The sequence below is a fragment of the Petromyzon marinus genome, chromosome 6, assembly GCF_048934315.1.
Source record: "Petromyzon marinus isolate PM22_M1 ecotype Great Lakes invasive population chromosome 6, UKy_Petmar_22M1.pri1.0, whole genome shotgun sequence".
NCBI classification, from domain to species: domain Eukaryota; kingdom Metazoa; phylum Chordata; class Hyperoartia; order Petromyzontiformes; family Petromyzontidae; genus Petromyzon; species Petromyzon marinus.
This window is the reverse complement of record NC_133672.1, coordinates 6,414,638-6,434,879: the sequence shown is the minus strand read 5'-3', so window position 1 is coordinate 6,434,879 and position 20,242 is coordinate 6,414,638. Positions and strand designations below refer to the sequence as shown.

Genomic DNA, 20,242 nt, shown 5'->3' with positions numbered 1-20,242 from the left:
CAAACCTACATATTCCACATTCTCAGTTTCCACGATATCGGTCAGTCTGGCCATTGCATGATCACTGTTGACTTCAAACAAACTGGTACCCATTAATTGACCTGGAAGGGAAAATGGGCTGCATTGACCCCGAATTAGATGTGAACTGTTAACTGTCAGAATGTAAGTCAACAGTGCTGACTGCGATGACGAATTGGCCATGTACATGTGACTCTAGTATTTCCATTATAAAAAAAAAATGTTTCATAACTTACACGTTTGTGCGCATTGTTTGCGCTCCACAATTGCAGTGGTTCCGTGTATAACAATGCATTATATATTGTACAGTGAGAAAAACAACTTCATCAGCATTTAAAATACAAAAAAAAAACTGGCCTCGCCTTAACTTTCCAGACATCACTCGCCCTCTGACATCCGTTTCAAAGCATCGCTGTGTTTTCATTTCAGATGGGCAGGTCAGTCCGCCCCACAATGAGGCAATGTTATGATTAACGTACTTTTGTATGATTCATATACAACACACGCTGTTCCAACAGCGAGACATGCAGAAAATGCGCTTTCTACACCAGTGATTGAGTCGCACTTCTGCACAGCCAAAAGCTATCAACGGTCAAAGTTCGAGTGTCTCCCACCATTGGGGACGAGGTGCATCTCCCTCACAAACTCTGGAAATTCCACCTTCCCATTTCATGGGCCAATCTCGTCATGTAATTAAACACATCATTTGGCGATGTTGCATTTGCAGCAGCGCTCAAGCACAATTAACGTTTAATTTAACCACTGTTGACATCGTACAAAATGGTTCTCGTTTTATTGACACATCTATTGAGGTAACCTCTGACCATGCATTTTTATCCAGCATATGCTTCCTTCTGATTGTGGGTTTGATCGAGCACCCGGGCTCGTTATGAATCCACTCAATGTTGAAAGAACACCATTTTTTAAATGTCACTAATCATAGGTTGCCACTGCGAATGTAAAACAACCTAAAAGCAAATTTTTTTGTGTTTTATGACCCTTTGAAGAAGTGGCGAGATGGCTTAGAGGTCCAATCAAAAATGTGTCAGATAGTATATTTTAATAATTCATGCATTCGAGTGGTTAAAAATAACGTTTACAACCAACCGATATCATTATGAGAGATGTATCAAAGGGAATTGCATCCCTTTGGAAAGTAACATCTCGCAACATATATGGAACGGAGAGGGTGATCTACATTTCCAAATGTAGCTGGTGACCCAAATGCTGCCTGCAACGGCCAGCTGAGCCATCAGAGTCGGTCACGATCAGAGCCCACTGCATGCCCTGCTGCCGTTGACGTCTGTAGCTCAAATATACAGGGTGCAGCAAAAGTTCAGAAACCAAAGAGATGTCAGGACTGGACTGAATACATTGTATATTGTTGTTTGTTTAAAATACAAGATGAACGTGGGCATTTTGAGTAGTGTCCAGGCGAATGATGCAAGGGGAGAGCACCCTCGATGATTTACCGTGCAAATGTACGGTTTTTGCCGCACCGTGTATAATATCTCATTAACTAAAAATGTTCGAGCTAAAAAAGTGATGTTTACAATCTGCTAAGCTGATTGCCACCTCAGTGGACTGGACCAATATATATTTTTTTATTTATTAGCATCGGTGAGATTGGAGAGGTGTGATGGCATCTACGGTTTTGGCCATGACGACATCTTGACCTTGGCTTTTGGTTTATTAGCAGGCTAGAACCAAACTCCACTTACTCTGCCACGGACATCACAAACCGTCCAAGGACTTGCCTTTTACATGTAAATGTAAGCAGTCTTAGAAGAAAACTCCATGCCTTCAAACTTCATTTCATCACTCCCTTAAATTCAGGTTGTGCCTCTGTTCCTCTCACAGGACGCAGACCTTCCAATACGGATGCCGTTGCATCATCGGGCGGGTTCAAGTAGTTCTGGCTTTGATTGTCTAACAAGGGCAAGGGGGTGCATCAATTAAAGCTGAAATATTACTTAATTCTACTTCATAATAAAACATCTTTGAATTTACTGTGATTGAAGTACACACATCACTCTGCTACCCAATCACGCTGATTGTTATGATGATTGGTACTAATGTCACGACAAACCCCATCATGCTGTAAAACCCACTGGTTTTAAATGTGTGGCGGCCCTTACACTGATTATGTCTTATCAGCGAAAATGCCCCCCCCCCCCTCTGAGAATTAGTGAAGAACGCTGCCTCTTGGCATTACAGCTCCCATCATTCCATTCTGAATTGATGGCTGTGAGAGAGTTCAGATGGAAATGCCTTCAAAATCTGTCAAATGTATTCAATCTGCTCACCTCATTTGTATTGACCCGATTGATAAAAGAACCCACCTTTCTTAATGGAAGGCAACCACACAATTCCTCATTATTGAAACCAATATACTATGTCTCCACATACATTCTCATCAGTGGGTATTCTCGGAAATAATTTGAGCGATCGGTACATGGTGGCCTACATTATATCTGCTAAACATCTGAACGCCGATTTACAAAATAGAAAAAATGGCCATTCAAGAGTCCGATCGCATAAAGTTAATTGCAGACATTGAACATTATCTTTGCACAGGCAGCGTGCATAATTATTTACATTTAGATGCGGCGTGATGTGCATGTGTGCTGCCTTGACTGTCTTGATCCTATTCTTGACAGCGTAAATGTATTTGACATTGTATAAACGTATATGCTGTAAAAGTAGTATAATTTAAAATGCTTGTACGTGTCACTTGACATCCCTGACGAGATGTTCCATCTCAATTGATTATCCAGGTCAAAAAGACAGGAGTTTAATTCATGAGGTCGACTTAGCCTCAAATTAGTATCTGGTGGGTTGTGTAAACATCGCCACTAAGGAGACAAAGGCGGCTGGGCGTGTTGCTAGCTACCCACCCCCTTGCGTGCATGCCAGACTTCATAGACTCTTGCTAACAGCGCTTGTCCCAAAAGTCTCTGAAGACTATACAGGGGATGTTTGTCTTCGTCTATGCATATTATACCATATATGTGTGTCTATGTATGTTTGGTAAAGTATATTTTAATGAAATAAATATAAGTGCAAATTGGTAAGATGTTACATCGAGCCTGGACATAGAAACTGCTCAGTTGCCTTTTCAAGATGTAAATACGCAAACATTTGTCTTTTAACACAAAGTTTGATATCTCTGCCCTCTCAAAATTGGTTTATCATATCCATCAAAACGCTATCCTGATAATACTGTGTAACTTTGCTTTTGTGACCAGGACAGTGATATTTAGAAATTTACCTGTTTTCAATGAGAAAACGTGGTGTACATTTGTGTCTTTCGTTCACGTAAAGTTCTGGTCATTAAAGCAAAAGCAAAGTTTGTGGGGAATAATAGCCATTTTCTATACTTTTGAGGCATAAGCAATTAGAAAATAACACTTACTACCCAGGAACAAAAATCGTGTTACATATGCAATGTGTCCTTTAACTTCATTCTCACAACCTCTTCTATCGTGCACATTGCTACCTAAATACACAAAGTTATTTTCTCCCTCCGCATTCTCGTGTCCAACTGACACCCGCGGCTAAGACTAAATGCACAGAAGACTAAACGTTTAACATTTCCAATCCATAAATCTCTCTCAAAGTTAAACAGATCTTTGTGAAATGTCACTAAACACTTCATCTTGCTCACCCTTTGGAAATGGTTGCTTCCGATGCACACCTGGATATCTGGTGAGATTTTTTTAAAAATCAAAATGTAATTTCGCATGCACCAAACCTCATCAATGAAATACAATAAAATCGGGCTATAGTTCACAAATAGATCTGTCGGTCTGCTGCTAGGAACACTGGATTTGTAATCCAGGGGTCGATCTCACAGCACAGCAGTTGAAACAATGGGTGAGCTTCTTCAACCTCTGTCCACTCAGCAGGATACATTTGTACACCGCAGAGAGTTGATCGGCAGGCCGTGGGTGGTGGATTTGTTCACCTTGTACTTTGCACTACAATCATGTTTTTTGTACTGTTGTTGTAACGTTTTTACCAGCCCCTACTGGACATCTGTAAAAAAATAGAGCTTTATAGCTCATCCGATTACTCCAGTGTAAATAAATATTCTGTTTCTGATTCAAGGTACTCTCAACCTCTTCCAAGGATGTCTGACCAGCATGGAAGAGTTGGCCAAATATCCTCTCCAGGGAGCTCTCTACAGCTCCCTCGAGTCAGAATCAGATTCTCTATGCTGGAAGAATCCGTGGAGCTTTGAAGCTCTTTTTCACACACGTCCCAGTCGGGACGGGCCAGCAAGTTGCATCAACAGTTTCAGGGCACCACCTTTGTCTTCAGGTCATGTGCATCTGCCCCCTTACCAACTGGTTGCCCCCACTTACTTGGCAATTGACGATTACGGCGTGTTGCAGTCAGCTCTAAAGCGCTGCCCTAAACCATTTGGACCGGGTTGTCTGCTCCAATATTGAGCTTTGTTATTTTTTTAATATATAATTGTTTTTATTCAACATCCTCCCCCAAATCATACATTGTAACATCCTGACGTTCTGGACAGCATTACCAGAGGCATCGACGGTATCAGGCACATTAGAGAAGGGGAAGGTAGGGGAGGAAGTTATTTGCTTTGGGTGGGGGGCGGTTGGCCAGGTCATTGCCGTTCTGGGCTCAGGTATTTAAGACTGTTCTAAGGTTTAGGAATGTACCCCCATGTACTTGGTGTATTCTTCTTTCTTGCATCCGAGCTTATAGCTCAGGTGCTCCAGTGCTGAGGTTGGGTGTTAACGTGGGAGCGTTATTCTTGGTGAAAACTTCCCGGTCTAACACGGTAATCTCTGCAAACAGACGGGCGTGCTCCTGGTTATCTATTCGGAGATATAGGCAGTGGGATAAATCTGTCTTCTAATTGTATGATGAATAATTTACAACCAATCCTGTCCAGTTAAATTTAAAACATTTCATGATGAATAATTTACAACCAATCCTGTCCAGTTAAATGAATTTTTTTTGTTGTTGTTGCAAAGTCCACAAAATACACAAGGAATGTTACGCGTAGTAGGAGGCTTTCGCGACCAATATCATCCACAATGCAGATTTTTTTTTGGGTTAGATCGCGTAAATATAAAATATGTCATTTAACCCCCCACCACCCGACACAGCCAATTAGTAAGGTTTATCATGTAAACAGAATGTGCCAATTAGTTTCTCGTACAGCACATCGGTGTGTTGGAGAGCGAATCCGCAACATGTTGTGGTTGCACTAGTAACGAATTGTCACGTTCTGTTTACGTGTCGATCCTTACTAATTGGCTGTGTCGGGTGGTGGCGGGTTTAACGACACATTTATGCGATCTAACCTAAAAAAACCTTTATTATACACACTAAATAAATACATTTGCATTTCAAGCAAGATGCTCTACAAAGATCAAACAATATTGTATCTATATTCAAACACAGTCACTTTTTAAATTTGCTATTAATTAACTATCCCGACAATATGAATGTAAATGCTTTTAGACTTGCTGCTTTCATCTGAATATCAAATATTTCATATGCATGTCCAACTATTTGCTGTTATGATGCCTATACGAATTCGAATGTTGAATTCTGAATTTTATTATGCATCATTCCAGAACCTTTGACTCTTATTGGCCTTTTCTGATACTATGTTTCACTCTGTATTTTAATTTGTTGAATTTAAACCTGTTGTTTGATTTTATGTTAATGTATGTTTAAATTATTTAATGCATGACTTTTTTTCTCATCTCACTCCAGTAATATCTCTTGCACGTCTTTTCTACTGGTTTAACTACATCCTTATTGGTGAGTAATGCACACATTTAGTATGTATCACATTTAATATAGGTAAACGTCTGTGGTCCATCGCTCTTAACTTGCTCGTCAATTTGGCCAAAAATCCAATAAGTTTTGACATCCCCTGAGCTATAGTAAAGGAATATGTAACCACAGCCATTCTTGTACAAGAGAGAATATCCACCAGTGTTGATTTTAAATAATGAAACTATTTTATTAAGCTCTTTGTTATTCTATCTGGTAAGGCCTACTGAGCTATATAGCTCTCTTTCAGTAGCGCTCTATCATGCGTAAATGTGTATCATATTAGCCAGGGGCGGAGCCAGGATTTCAGGCCGGGGTGACATTCAACAAATTTTAATTTCAAGAATGATTAGAGAGTCAGGCTGTTGAACTAGACGCCATCGGTTGGCGACACACTCTGACAATGCAGTTGCACGGAGTCCGCCAGACCGAGTGTCGTCGTACACTTATACGCAGAATGTCACCCCTGTCAACCCCCCCTGGCTCCGCCCCTGATATTAGCCATGTTCTACCCGTGGAAGCACATGTGGGAGAACGTGGCAAGTCCAAATGTACAGGCGTCAAGGTCGGGATCCAACCCACGACCTCCTGCATACCGGGCGAGGGAGTTAACAAGCTTCAGGCACAGCACAGGAGAGGAAGTGACCCTGCGGTGTGCAGCGATTCAATGGAGGCTGCGGAAGTGATGTGGCACAGGCAGAAATAAAATCAGACGCATAAAGCATGAGAAAGGCCAGGAAATAATATTGACAATACATGTGTATATAAATGCCGAGACAGAAATTAAATAAAATCAGCTCGGCGGCATGGCAAGGTCATTTCCGTGCATTGTACGCAGAAGCAATTCATTGTGTGGTTGCAACGCAGAGCGTCGCCCGTTTGACTGTTAAAGCTCTCTGAAACATTAGGGGGCACGAGGTTTGCATTCGCAGCAGTGAGTATATTTAATAGACCTGGGACGATCAGTCAAATCAATCGATGTATCAACATAATGTTGCAATCGACTTATTCTTTGTGGCGGATGACTCGGGACCCTTCAAAAACGGCAGACAACTTGGCATCCTGCCTCCTGAATGCGGGAAACCCCCGACAAGCCACGCCCAGCGTGATTGTGGCTGATGATGACGTCATCAATGACCTCCCAACCAGCGGCACACATAGGAAAAGAGGTGAGATGAGGCGAGAAATTTCTGTACAAATTCTAATTTGCAGAGTAATTTATTGCTAAGGTATTCTGATAGCCCAGCTGTAATGTTTACCCAATGTACTTCAGTTACTGCATATATTAAAAAGGATCTCATGTATAGCCACTTGATTGTTGTGAACCCAATCACCGATGACTGATAAAATATCAAAAACGTTCACTTAAATCTGCATACACCGGCTGAGATCTACAAACTTCGCTAGGATTCCCATGCGACCAACACCCGTTGCCCATTGTATTCAAGATGTGCTCCCAAGCTTGGGTTAGATTAACAAAGTCCCACCCCCCACCCCCCACCCCCCGTGAATGCATTCCGAAGCAGTCGTCGTCCAGAGCCATTCTCTGACGCCACTTGAGGTGGAGCGTTGCTCACCGAGTCCATAATGGAATTGTCTTTCCCCACAAAATTGTTTTGACGAGTCCTTGAACGTGCGCAGAACATAATCGGTTTAAAAATGTACACACGGATCGTATAAAACATTGCGCGGTAAAAAAAAAATAAAAAAAAAATATATATCCTTGCGCCCACACACTTTCCAACACAATTGTGTATACATGTTTATGTTTTACACTGGGCCTTTGTGGTATCGTGTGCGCGTCACAATCTTCAGATTGTGAATTCAAAATAATTTCCGCCTCTGCCGGATGAACAGTACCAAACACGTGGACCGACAGGGGGACACTCGACTGTTGACGATACACGCATGCAGCGTGATAACAGAAGGCCATGGACCAAATGTGAACAATAAACAAGGTCACCCAAACTGTAACGGTTGAAGCAAGGAGGTGGGTTTAAAACACCCCACCACGGGTGTAAAGTGCCACACACACACACACCTGTGTGTTACTTTGCACGAATCGTAGAAGAATGGCGAACGTGGCAGGGTGAACGGGCGAGCGATTGTTTATTTTTTTTTAAAACATCGCGCTATAACAATAATAATAAAAAAACACATGCCCGTGAATCGCCTTTAACGTGTGTGTTTTAATCGTGACTCTACAAGAGATCCCAACTCTTAGCGCGTGCGATGCTCCATTCACCAGGTCGAGAGGTGTGACGCTCACAGCAATTTATACGTAACTGGCACAAACTGGAGGTGTCAAATGGAACAAATGAGCACAACGGGCATTGTGTTACAATCCGATACATTAGTGCAATCTCTGTGTTTATGTTTCACCGATCACCGTCAATTTAAATCAAGTCCGTGTTCGAAGAATCCCCAGTCAACCTTAAGAGTTGCTCATATCTACCCGGTGGTCCTGAGCCAGAGGTGAACATTCCATATTGCCACGACGCAAGTCGGTCTTTCAACGAGGCTTCCCACAGAGTGGAACTCACGTCAGTCAAAGGCACGTGATATAATTTACATTGCTCCGTAAGTGGAGAATAACGAAAAGGATGGTGCCCTTTCTTCTTCCAAAAGTGGCACAATGTTAGCTGTAGCTTTTTAACAGAAATGTGAAATTGTTATCATTTTCAGCTCTCGGTCAATTCTCTGCTGGATCAAGGACCCCCCCCCATACCACCACCGTATCGGTCATGGAGGTTGTTTGACCATACTTCACCATGCTGACCATACTTCACCATGCTGACCACTGGCAAAGGTGGGGGGGGGGGGGGGTGCCCAGGACCGGTTTAGATATCGCCCACTACCAATGTTAGCCGTGAAGTCTCGGGGTTCACAAGGCAGTGCGTTGACCACTCTCCCCCAGATCTAAAGCCATGCACCATATATCCAAGACATTGTAATCTTTTGAGGGAGTGCTAAACCAAAAGCTGAGTGTTCTGTCTGGAAGCAAGATCCTTTTTGGAACGTCTGCCGTTGGAAAGCAAATAGCTGCTGCTCTCTTTGCCCCCCCCCCCCCCCCAGCCATAGAATTGCCGAGTTACCACGACCGGCTCAGAGTTGCCAACAGCAGAGGGTATCACACCCCACTCATCCCACGCATCGCTGCGTGGGGTGATACCGCCTTGTTTTGACTTTGGTCGCAGCAACACGCCTTGATGCGCGACACCTGCCACATAGTCCGTCGTTTATTGAACGAGCATATAATTGAAGTAAAAACAAATACAACAGAGGAAGGATTTGATTGCACTATGCCTGGCCTCGACTCGGGACAAACCGAAAGAGCTTAGTATTCCGCTCACGAGCCAAAGCAATGAAAACAGCCTGTAAGTGATAGGTGCATTGTAAACTGAGTTTACACACAGGTGAATCGTGGCACGGCAGTCAGCCCCATTGCATAGATACACAAACACCAGGGATCACTCAAGGATGGTGATGTCATTCAGGGTGCTTTCTTTCGGGAAGTGCAGCAGGTGGGTTACTGCCGCCACCTGTGCCCATGTTTGGGGAGTCTATTTCCCTTTCGAATATTCCTCGTCACGTGGCACCGTCGGTTAGCGCGCGCTCCACTGACACCTTTGAAAGGTCTCCCTCGCATACCATGGACCCTGGCTGCAACCCATTCACGGCAACAATATCGCAACGCTATTCCCAGCAGCCCATCGTAGTGTTAGGGCGAGGAAGGTGATTTTGCCAGAGGGTGTAAAACTACGGGGGGTAGGGGGGGTGAGCACAATAAATAAAGTTCAGCGATGAAAACGCGACCCAGAGTGCTCGTAACTCCGAGCTGCGGGCTCTATCCCGAGCGCTCGGTGTGTGTTCTAATCTGGAATGTCCGCGCTCCTAACGCGGAGGTGGCTTCTTTTTTTGGCGATAGTCGTTGAGATCCACCTTTGTCATTCCAGCACTGCCTGCCAGTTGCGTCACTCGTCCCGTTGTAGCGGAAGGCAAAGGGGGGGTGGGGGACTTCTTAGTCATTCCGTGCACGCACGAGGCACGGGCGCATAGATCGGGGTAATCGTTACGAGTGCGGGGCGGGGAAAATGAAAAAAGGGTGGCTTTTATATATATAGAAAAAAATACTACCAATAATAACGCAAACGCCACGACACCAACTAACGTATGCAATTGGCGCCAGATTTTCAATGGGACTCTACCACACTCTCGACTCTTATTTTTTTGTTGACGACTCGCGACAAAGTGAAGGTTGTCATCCAATGCTGCTGATGCGCTCACACATCACAAATGGCTTCCCGCCTTCCTGCAACAGCCAACACCTGTGGACTGGTTCCATAACATAAAACCCCTTCAAGTGATTTACCTCTTTTAACGTGCGCGCGTCAGTTACGCTCTCATGGTCAACTTAAAACACTTCTCAATCCCTGGTCGCCAAACCTCTAGGTGCCACGAGTATGACTTGTGTGAACAAAAATTAGAGTGACAAGAGAATTCGTGAACAAAGTGTTTATTCCATTGCACATTGGCTGTGAGGGGAGCAGAGCGTAACTACGATGAGATTAAATGAACGAGACCTATATGAAGATGAAATCTGAGATAATATAGTCACGCTCAGTGCTTGGAGGAAGACCAAATCTGGTCATTGGCTATGTGTGTAGATATGTTACCGCTGATTGGCTGCCCTGATACTATTAGGGGGAGGCGTGGGGAATTATTCCCCCTCACATCAACATTTAACGAAAATTCATTGCTGTCAGCCACGCTTTTGGGAAGAAAAAACGTTTCGGAGCTCAGGGCTTTTGCGGTCCTTGGGTCTACACATTTGGAATGCCCTGCCTGAAGAACGGCGCCTGACCGCCGTTAGAAAGAAACTAAAAACCTATATATTTTCGAGGATATGTGAGGTAAACTGGATATGAGTCGTTTTGTTTTATGCGCATTTTACTGTACGGCGCTCTGAAGACCTTTGTTGGGTCTGCTGCGCCTTATAAATTGTAAATAAATAAATGTAAGCAAGTTGCGCAAAAAAATCACTCGGCAAAAAATTCCAGTTCGACCGCGCACATCTCATAAAGACCGGAAACAGAGTGATCGTGATTTTAGGGTCATCACTGATCCAACGCGCGAGTTCCTGTCCCTCGTCTCTCTCAACAGTGCAGGCCCTCCTCGCTCCACTCTCGCATCTCTTGCATTTGCCACTTGCAAGCCCCATCTGCTGTCGAGATCCTTTATCCAGGCCTTCATATGCGGCAAAAATACTCAGGACTGAACTTACCATGGCACACTTTCTGGAGCTCGGCCTCGGACAGCTCCAGCTGACATGAAGCACCGCAGATATTAATTATAACAATCATGTATCGCTTGGAAAAAAATAATAACCTCAGAGTGTCTAATAGAGGGCATTCAATCACTCGATATTAGAGGAGGCTAGGCAAAGAAGAATTCGCGTGTATATGTCCACTTGCGTTATTTGTACTCGGAGAGAGACTGTGTAAACCTATTACCGTACATTATCAACAGACCCACGCAAAGGGATTGCTACGCGTCTTATTTGATGTGGCAGCACAATACATATTTTATAAAACACGGACATTCCCATGAGCGTGTGCGTATGGAGCTGTCATCTGAAATCCCCCAACATCTTGAATTCATTTGTGGCAACAACATTTCGCCCGGCGCTATACGTACAAGGAATGTTTATAATGAATGCAGCGCGTTCCGTGTTTTACCGCGAGGCTGGCACACGGTGTTTCGAAGGTTACTTTAGAAAAAAGGTAATCGTTCGCTGATTGCGATAGGATTTCTAAGTCATCATTATCGTCATCAGCCATGATCAATCCACTGCTTGATGAAGGCCTCGCCAAACCGCCACTACCTCGTACAATCCAGGGCAATAAATCGCCTAACACCTGCACACCAACCTTATTTCATTGCCCCAATTTCCTCCGTGGACGTGATGTCATTTATTTTTCAAGCAATGCGCTCTGATTAAAAGTGAACGTAACCCTGTATCAGATTTCACTGTAACATTGGCAATAGCTGCAATAAGCTACATGGGGTTTTCTGTTGCGATCCTGTATGATTCTGCTGCTGCTCTAACACACACCCAAGACGCTGACACCACCACTTCATCCTCCTCATGATTGCGGTTCAAATCATGTTTTTTTTTAATGAAGTCTTTCTAAAAAACACATTCGTAAAAAACATAAATCCACCAAGGTACGCTAAGTAACCCTACATTTGATTACACACCTAACAAGGATTACTCAGTCAGGATTACTCAAAACTGGTGATGTACTGGACATCTCTAATAGAGGGTTTTTTTTTTTGGGGGGGGGGGGGGGTGGTGGGAGTATGGTCACATACATGTGTCGTTAAACCCGCCACCACCCGACAGAAGTCAATGAGTATAGTTGTGTCACGTAAACAAAACGTGGCAATTCATTACGAGTTCAGCACACCACCTGTGTGTTGGGAGAGTAAACCCACTCCGACATTTCTAGATTTGAAGCTTTCGTGACTGCAAGGATCCATACTCTTTGGTTCTATTCGGTAAAGTCACGTAGTAGGCAAAAAATAAAACAACAAAAATCACGACGTGACGGCCACAACACAAGTGGCCCTCATCCGACATTTACGTTTCGGGCACCGTGACGTTTTGCCGAGTAATCACAACAACCAGCCTCGTCAGGCGATAGACAGAGAGTTGTGGGCATCTGTGGACAATGGAGCTTCGTAAGCTCATCGGATTCCTCGAGTCTAAGTAAACATTCTGATTCCGGACTAGGCGGGGGAAACCAGTAGCCCCTGGACAGCTGCCGGCGTCCCTGCAGCTACGATGGCTCAGATAATCACCGTCCAACCCGTGGGTTGTGTAAGGATAAAGCCGGCCGGCCAATATTTCATTCCGTCTCTCCGCACATCCATCCAGTTCAATTCCCCCGGTAACGTATTTCTTCTTCTTCTTTCAGAACACGACGAGAGCCCACCGATTGTCATTAACGCATCGCCCTATTTTTTTTTGCAAAGTGCACGTAAGATATAACAAACGGAAAAAAAAATCTGTTATTAAACACAGTTGTTGAAACGATGTACTACCGTGGACAGCGGGTTGTGAAATAGTGCGATCTTAGTTTTGACGGCCAACCCCGAAAATGTGTGCTTGAACCTCCGCTCGCGTGGAGGTATCCCCGTCCAGTGGGATTGAGAGGCGTTCCAAGGGTGCCCGTTCGTCGTTGAATCGTGGCTGCGTTATAATAACGCCGTGATGTTACAGTCCACAATTTGCAACATTGCAAATTGCAAGTGAAGGTACTACTGTGTTTGTACGATATTTGAACATTAATTAGTAACCCCCTCCCCCACCACTACCACAGGACGAATCTCGTTGAAATGCTTTTATTTGTTAGTGTTTTTTGTCTCGTTTGTAATAGTTTTCTTTTACATTGTCTATTTGCCAACTTAAGAAGCGATATTTAATTGACGGATCGGCCCTTGAATGCGAGCACGCGCCTAATATATTTTTTTACGATTTTGGTCAGGACAAGGTGATATCAAGTACGATAACATTTTAAACGTTGTCATCGAGGTTTCAATTGAGCAGGTGTAAGTAATCCCGTATAGAATCTACGTAAAATGCAACGTAATCTACGGACACGGTAAGCATAGCCACTTGCTGGAAGGCAACGGTGGTTGTCCCTCGTGATATTAGACTGATGTAGCGGCGCGCCACACAAATGTGGAATATATAATCACTTGCTCAGGAACACGTCGAATTTGATAGTCTCAAAGCCCCAGACGCCTTGAGACGTTATGTGCAAATGCACATCATGTCAATCCACTGCTGGATGAAGGCTCCCTCACGCCGTGTCCGTCATGGGGGGTGTTTGACCATACTTCACCGCACAAAGTGTCTCCCTGCTCAAACGCCCATTGTCCAGTGACTGGCCAGAGCGCGCCTGTGCAAACTCCACATTCCAGTGGCGTGATCCGTAAAGACGACCACCCGTGAACTCCCCGACACTGATTTCATCGACATCGTATTGATGATAATAGGCCGCCGCTATTTGAACTCGCAGCCTTTTTTTGCTTCCCCCGGGCTGAGTCAAGCGCTGCTGCTCGAACGACATCGCCACCCGTCCGGGTTCAAACACAAAAGCTCTCCCAACTCCCCCGCGGCCCCAGACCCACCTCCCTCCCCCCCGCTCAAACTAAGCGCGACGCCACTTCCAGGTATCCAACCTGGACGCACTCACCCGTGGTGGTGATGACGAGCAGCGGCTGCGTGTGCACGTGCCGCCACGCGGGCCGCGGCCTCAGCCGCAGCGTGAGACGGACCCGGGGGTCCATGCCCCGCACGGCCTCCATGAGCTGGGCCGTCACGTCCAGGGGCCCCGTTCCTGCAGCTCCCGGTGCCCCTTCGGCCCCTCCGGCTCCTCGCCCGGGCGCAGAAGTCGCGTTCGCCGACGCGCACCTCTTCAGCGCGTCGCTCGGCACCGTCAGAGTGACCACCCTGCCGATGCGGCCGCGGAACCATATCGGGGGAGGCAACGGGTACCCGCGCAGCACCGTGCGCTCGGGCTCAGCCGGGAGCGTCCCCGATGAGGATGAGGAGGAGGCTGATGACGATGGGGAGCCGGTCCGGGCGGTAGACCCGGCCGCTGCAGCCGCCACGTCCCCCGGCGCGGGAGCCGGCGGGCTGCAGGGCTCCTGCAGCAGCAGCTCGGCGCGGGCCGTGTCACCCGGCGCGTCGCCGCTGCCCGCCAGCCTGCGCACCAGCCCCGCGGGCGGAGAGAAGACGTAGCCGCTCTCCCAGCCCGGGGGCGTGGAGCGACTCGCAGAGAGGGCGTCCGAGGGCGGTGGCGGCAGCAGGAGCAGCAGCAGCAGCAGCTGCACGCACATCATCACCACCGTCGTCACCTTCTTGTTCTTCGTCGTCGTCGGCGGCATGATTTTCATCTGCAGGTGCGGCAGATGACGAGGTGCCGAGAGCTCCTCGCCCGTGCTGCTGGCCGCTGTGACAGCGGCAGGAGGGAATGAGAGAAATGAGCGCTCTCTCTCCCTCCTCTCTCTCTCTCGGGCGCGCGTGATGGGATGGCGAGGGAGGTACGGGTGGCTTCGGAGAGGTTCCCCTCCCTGCATTCACGGGCAACGCATTGCAGAGGGGCTTCCCTCGAGTGCCAAGGTAACCTGTCCACTCCCACACGCCCTCCCCACTCTCTACTACACTACCCCCCGCCGCCCTCCCCAAAGAAACGCACACCAAGCGCACGTCCCTTCCCTCTTAGCCACGCAGTTCGTCAGCGCGAGTTCATTTGGTGTTTGACGGACGTGGTTACAGAACCGCAGTGCTCCGCTGCGGGCTTAATGCGTAAAAAGCGTGTCCGACACGAGCCTGTGAGTCTACCGAGAGAGGCTTATCCCTTTTATTTATTCAGAGCCCAATTCCTATCGTTGCTTTACCGGTACAAACGACGCGAGAGAATGTCGTGACCATGAACTGCAAGCGACGCGCTGCTGCTCCTGCCGCTTTATTTTGGCGTGGCTGTGATTAAGAGTCCAGGCGAGATGCAGTCTTCGTGCATGACATTAGTGTGCGTGCGTGCGCGCGTCTCAGTGCGTGCGGTGTGCGGGCAGGCGTGTGTCGTAGCCGTCAAAGCCAAGCCCTCGTGCGCTGAGGCTGTAGGCAGCCGGAGCGGGGGGGGGGGGGCAGGCTGTGCGACCCCCGACTGAGCCCGAGCGAGCGAGCGGACTCTCAAATATGAGCCACGTCCCTTTTCGCTGCGCGCTCCTCGCTTTATCCGACGCGCGTGACGTCAGCGCGAGCCTCAGCACTTGCCCCTGGCGCTGAGTGATGGTCCTAAGGGGGGGTAGGCGTGCGGGAGGGGTGGTGGTGGTGGTAGTAAGGGTGGTAGGCGTTGCTGGTGGGGGGATGGGGGGTAGTCGATTTGGTAGGAGTGGTTAGTGATTTGAGTCTCGGTGGGTGGTGATAGGGATAGGGAAGAGGCAGGGATGAGTGGCCGTAGTAGGGGCTGATAGGGTTCGTAGGTGGTTGTAGCGTTGGTATTTTGGGTGATAGTAGTGTTGGTGGTATGGGTGGTCGTATTGGCATTAAATGGGTGGTAGTCGTTTTTGTGCTAAGGGTGTTTGTGATAAACGCGTTGGTGGTAGGGATGCCGGTGTGATACCGGTAGGTGTGGTAGGCGTGGAATGGGTAGTAGTGCTATAAGGTTGCCCTGGGCTCTCTAGACTGTAGGTGAATTATGTAGATATTCAGCCGAGTAAATGTTTAGCCCGCCAAGTGGTGGAGCACTGCGCTCACAATCGAATAGCTGCAAATTCAAACGGCAATCGAGGGGCATCATTATCACCCTCCATGGTCGATAACAATAATACCTCTTTGTGACAAGTCTAAAGTGGCCGTCCTAGAGAGGAACTGAGCCACGTGGTGGGAATGTTTCCTTGCAAGTGTGTTGACGATTCGAAATACCAGTATGAAATATGTTCGTTTTACTCGTATGGGGCCGTCCATAAATGACGTCACGCGATTTTGGACGATTTTTGACCCCCCCCCCCATCGTCACACTTCGTCACAAAAAGTCAGACCCCCGCTCAAATATTACGTCACAAAGCTCTGCCCCCCCCCCCAAAAAAAAAATGCTTCAAATCGCTTTAAACTATTGTCATTGTACTGCTGCACTTTGATGTTGTAGGAGAAAACATTTATTAAAAAGTTTATTTAATTAAGTAGAACGTGTTGTCGATATTTATTTAAAGTTGCGCATTTTGATGTGACGTCATATTTCTCAACCCCCCCCCCCCCAGGTTCGTGACGTAATTTATGGACGACCTCTATGTGAAAGAACATGATTGCTTATCTGAGTACGTGGAAATGTTAATTTAATTCAGCGGTCCTGATCCACTGGTGGGAATGCCACATTATAATCATGTTATTCATTCTATAAGTACGTGGAAATGTTAATTTAATTCAGCGGTCCTGATCCACTGGTGGGAATGCCACATTATAATCATGTATTTCATTCTATAAGTACGTGGAAATGTTAATTTAATTCAGCGGTCCTGATCCACTGGGGGGAATGCCACATTATTATCATGTATTTCATTCTATAAGTACGTGGAAATGTTAATTTAATTCAGCGGTCCTGATCCACTGGTGGGAATGCCACATTATTATGGCGGGGTCATGTATTTCATTCCATAAACATTATGGAATACATATTTAACCAGTTTAACACGTAGGCTTTCGCGACCAATATCATCCATAAGGAACTAATCAGGTGGACTTCTCTACAAATCTGGCTGTCGCCTGATGAAGCTAGTTGTAATTGCTGGCGAAACGTCGTACTCGGATTGTAAATGTTGTGGCCTGGCTCTCCAACACACCGGTGTGCTGTACTATGATGAATTGGCATGTTCTGTGTACGTGACAACCCTTACTAGTTGGCTGTGTCGGGTCGTGGCGGGTTTAACGACACATTTATATATTTACACGATATAACCCCAAAAAAACCTATTATGGATATATAACCAATACTACGTGAAATAAAATAACAATTTATGAAAAGGAAAGCATACAAATGTCCACAAACTCAAATAAAGGACTCTTAATTGAGATTGCATAACTCAGTTTCAGTTTATTTATTTGGTATAGCCCTGTGAGCCATTCGGCTCTTGAATCGGGTGCAACCACAACAAATAAAAAACAAAAACACGAACAAGAAAACATCTTAAAGTGACTATGTGACTGTGCAAACAGAAAATCCAGGAAAAAACATCAAAATATTCCTGAAATAGCACCGTACACCAACGCTGTGTGCAAAAATCCAAGTGGGATGCAAGTCAAACAACAACAACAACAACCACAAGACAACTTAGATTAAGGCCATCTAACTCCGTACCACAACAAAACAAACATGTCCAAACCAAAAAACTTTTCGAAATCAACAAACAAAAAATAAAGCCATAATTGCAATGTCACAGTCATCATAGGGACTGTGACCGAATTTTTACAATAAACTACATAAATAACATGTAACACCAAACCCTAGAGCCATAGTTGGCTGCATGAGTTTCTCCACAACAACAGAAGCATCAGTATCAACATTTTCAATGCACCTTTATTTTACGCCAATGAAGAGCAGAGGCAGCTAGGGGTGTACAACTCATATAGGCAGTACCTACAAACACCTCGTCGAAACAACGAATGTGATCAGGCCATTACCCGGTTGGAGTCGAGCACTGAATTGATACATATGCTGTGCCACACATATAATCAGTAGACAGTACCATGGCACCTTAATAATGCGTGATCGTCTCGGTGGGACGAATGCCAAAGGTAAACAGATCGGTTTGCGAGTGCTTAAAATCTTCAGTTTACACGAACATTTAGCTTTACCAGGGCAACAATGCAAGATAAGGTAGGGCCGTTTCTTCGATGTCTCATGAAGTTAGCCATATATAGGTTTGCCTTGTGTTCACGAGCAGTGTTTGTTTGAGCATGCAAACACTGGACCGGTTTCGACTTCCTGGGGCTCATCGGCAGAGGTAGGCATGCTAAACCGATATTGCTTGTTTACCAGATGTTATTGGCAAGTGCCATCTCTCTACAGCACGTGGGCCATCAGCAGATTTAAAAAAAACGTACAAAATATCAATGAGCGCTGTAGTGGAGAATTTTGGGTAATAAAACAAAAACTCTGTCACTCTTAGCCTTGGAAGGGGATTCCACATTTCTATGACAGGGGTAATTACATCCACAAAGTGGCAGTGAATTTATCGATCACGTGGGAATTAAATACTTGAGTTAACTATGGCAAAGATTTGTGCTCCCTCCCGCAATGCCAGTCGGATGCTCAGCCACTGCGACATCCAGTCATTCGCAGTGAATTACAATAATCATTAATATATCTTCAATGCGATGAAGGCAACCCATGGCAAATAGCGGGTATTAAACAAACCGGTCATAAATGTCAATCTTTAATTTAAAATATAAATCATGAGTGTTTATGTTTGTTATTATAGAGCGTAAAGTGCTTGCATAGTGTGAACATGGTTGCTGCGCCAGATCACGTGTTCTTAATACACTGGCGCGTTTTAAACTAAACTTAAAAAAAACATATTTTACCAGCTTAGACCCACCGAGATATATAGCTCTTTTTTTTAGAAGCGACCTGGCCACAAAAAAATAGCTCAACGAAGTGGCTTCTCACGTGGAAATGTGTACAGCTGCCAAATACTCAGAACGCATGATTCTAAATGTGGAGGGAAAACCGGAGTACCCAGAGAAAGAGCCACGTGACCGCGGGGAGAACACGCAAACTCCGAATATACAGGAGTCAGGGTTGGGATCGAACCAAAGATATCCTGCATACCGGGCGATGTAGTTAACATCTCGCCACTGTGGTGCCTGCGGAGGGCCCAGGACTGGTGGTAGTCGGGTCGTCGGGTTTGTAGAGCAGTTCAAAACGGCTCCACTTGTCACACGCCACAAAGACAAAGATCCCCCGTATGGCCTTTAATTGACTGTTGGATCAAATGCTTAGGGTTGCCACCAACAAAACAAGTATCACGCACGAAGGTGTTGTACTTCAAAGTCATACTTCCTGGAAAATAAAATGTTTGGGACAATGGCATAAAATTACACAATATATTTATTTAAATCATCTGAAGAGTCGGAATAGTGTTTATAAAAACCCATCTGAAACAGGTACTGTCCATACTAATTGTGTATTTTTGTTCGTGCGAGTGCATCAGATATGTATGTCTGTTGAACTTCTTTCGTGCCGTATGTAGCAAACCGTGCTAATCGGAAGTGCAGGAGAAGGACAGCAAACTAAACACTAAAAATAAGTTTTAAATAAATGATTTTTGGTGAGATACAGATGTTGTCTATCAAAGGGTACGACATTAATATCATTCGGTCATTAAGTAGAGAGGCCATTTGAGATAATGAAGTTTGAAACTAGACTAACAGGATAAATACATCCTTAGGGGGAAACAACAAAAAGCTCTATATTCGTACTGTCCTTTATTTAAACATTTTGTTTGGGCAGCGGATTAAAAACCAGTTTCTAGTTTTACTACCTTGTTCTGCTTATTGATACACCAGGGCCCATCTACAATGTAGCAACACAAATCGTTCAGTTACCACTAAATTCGTCTCTCCAATTATACATAGACAGTGCGACCTTTTGTCCAAGCAACAACAACAAAAAAACTATTTTGACTGATAAAGGATAATTTTTCAATGTATCTTCAGGCAATATTGATATTTTTGTATTTGTTTTTGTTGTTGCAGTACTCATGAACTACGGATCTCGACTATAAAATAGCAGGCAACTGCCGAAACGGGGCCATCCGTGTGCCAAATAAAATA

The 20,242-nt window shown here is 45.5% G+C and overlaps 1 protein-coding gene and 1 long non-coding RNA gene across 3 annotated transcripts in view; both read right to left on the bottom strand.

The window, feature by feature from the left end:
- Positions 1-14,088, bottom strand: part of LOC142921794 (uncharacterized) — a 28,277-nt gene extending 14,189 nt beyond the window's left edge. Inside the window, exon 1 of the long non-coding RNA XR_012939662.1 lies at positions 6-14,088. This is a non-coding gene — a long non-coding RNA (uncharacterized LOC142921794). The remainder of the gene's footprint in view (positions 1-5) is intronic.
- The window catches only part of LOC116939625 (tyrosine-protein kinase receptor-like), a 194,640-nt gene extending 179,652 nt beyond the window's left edge, over positions 1-14,988 (bottom strand). For both annotated transcript variants that reach the window (XM_032948250.2, XM_032948251.2), the window contains exon 1: positions 14,103-14,988. In XM_032948250.2, coding sequence (XP_032804141.2) covers positions 14,103-14,988 — 886 coding nt within the window. The remainder of the gene's footprint in view (positions 1-14,102) is intronic.
- Positions 14,989-20,242: the final 5,254 nt, after the last annotated feature.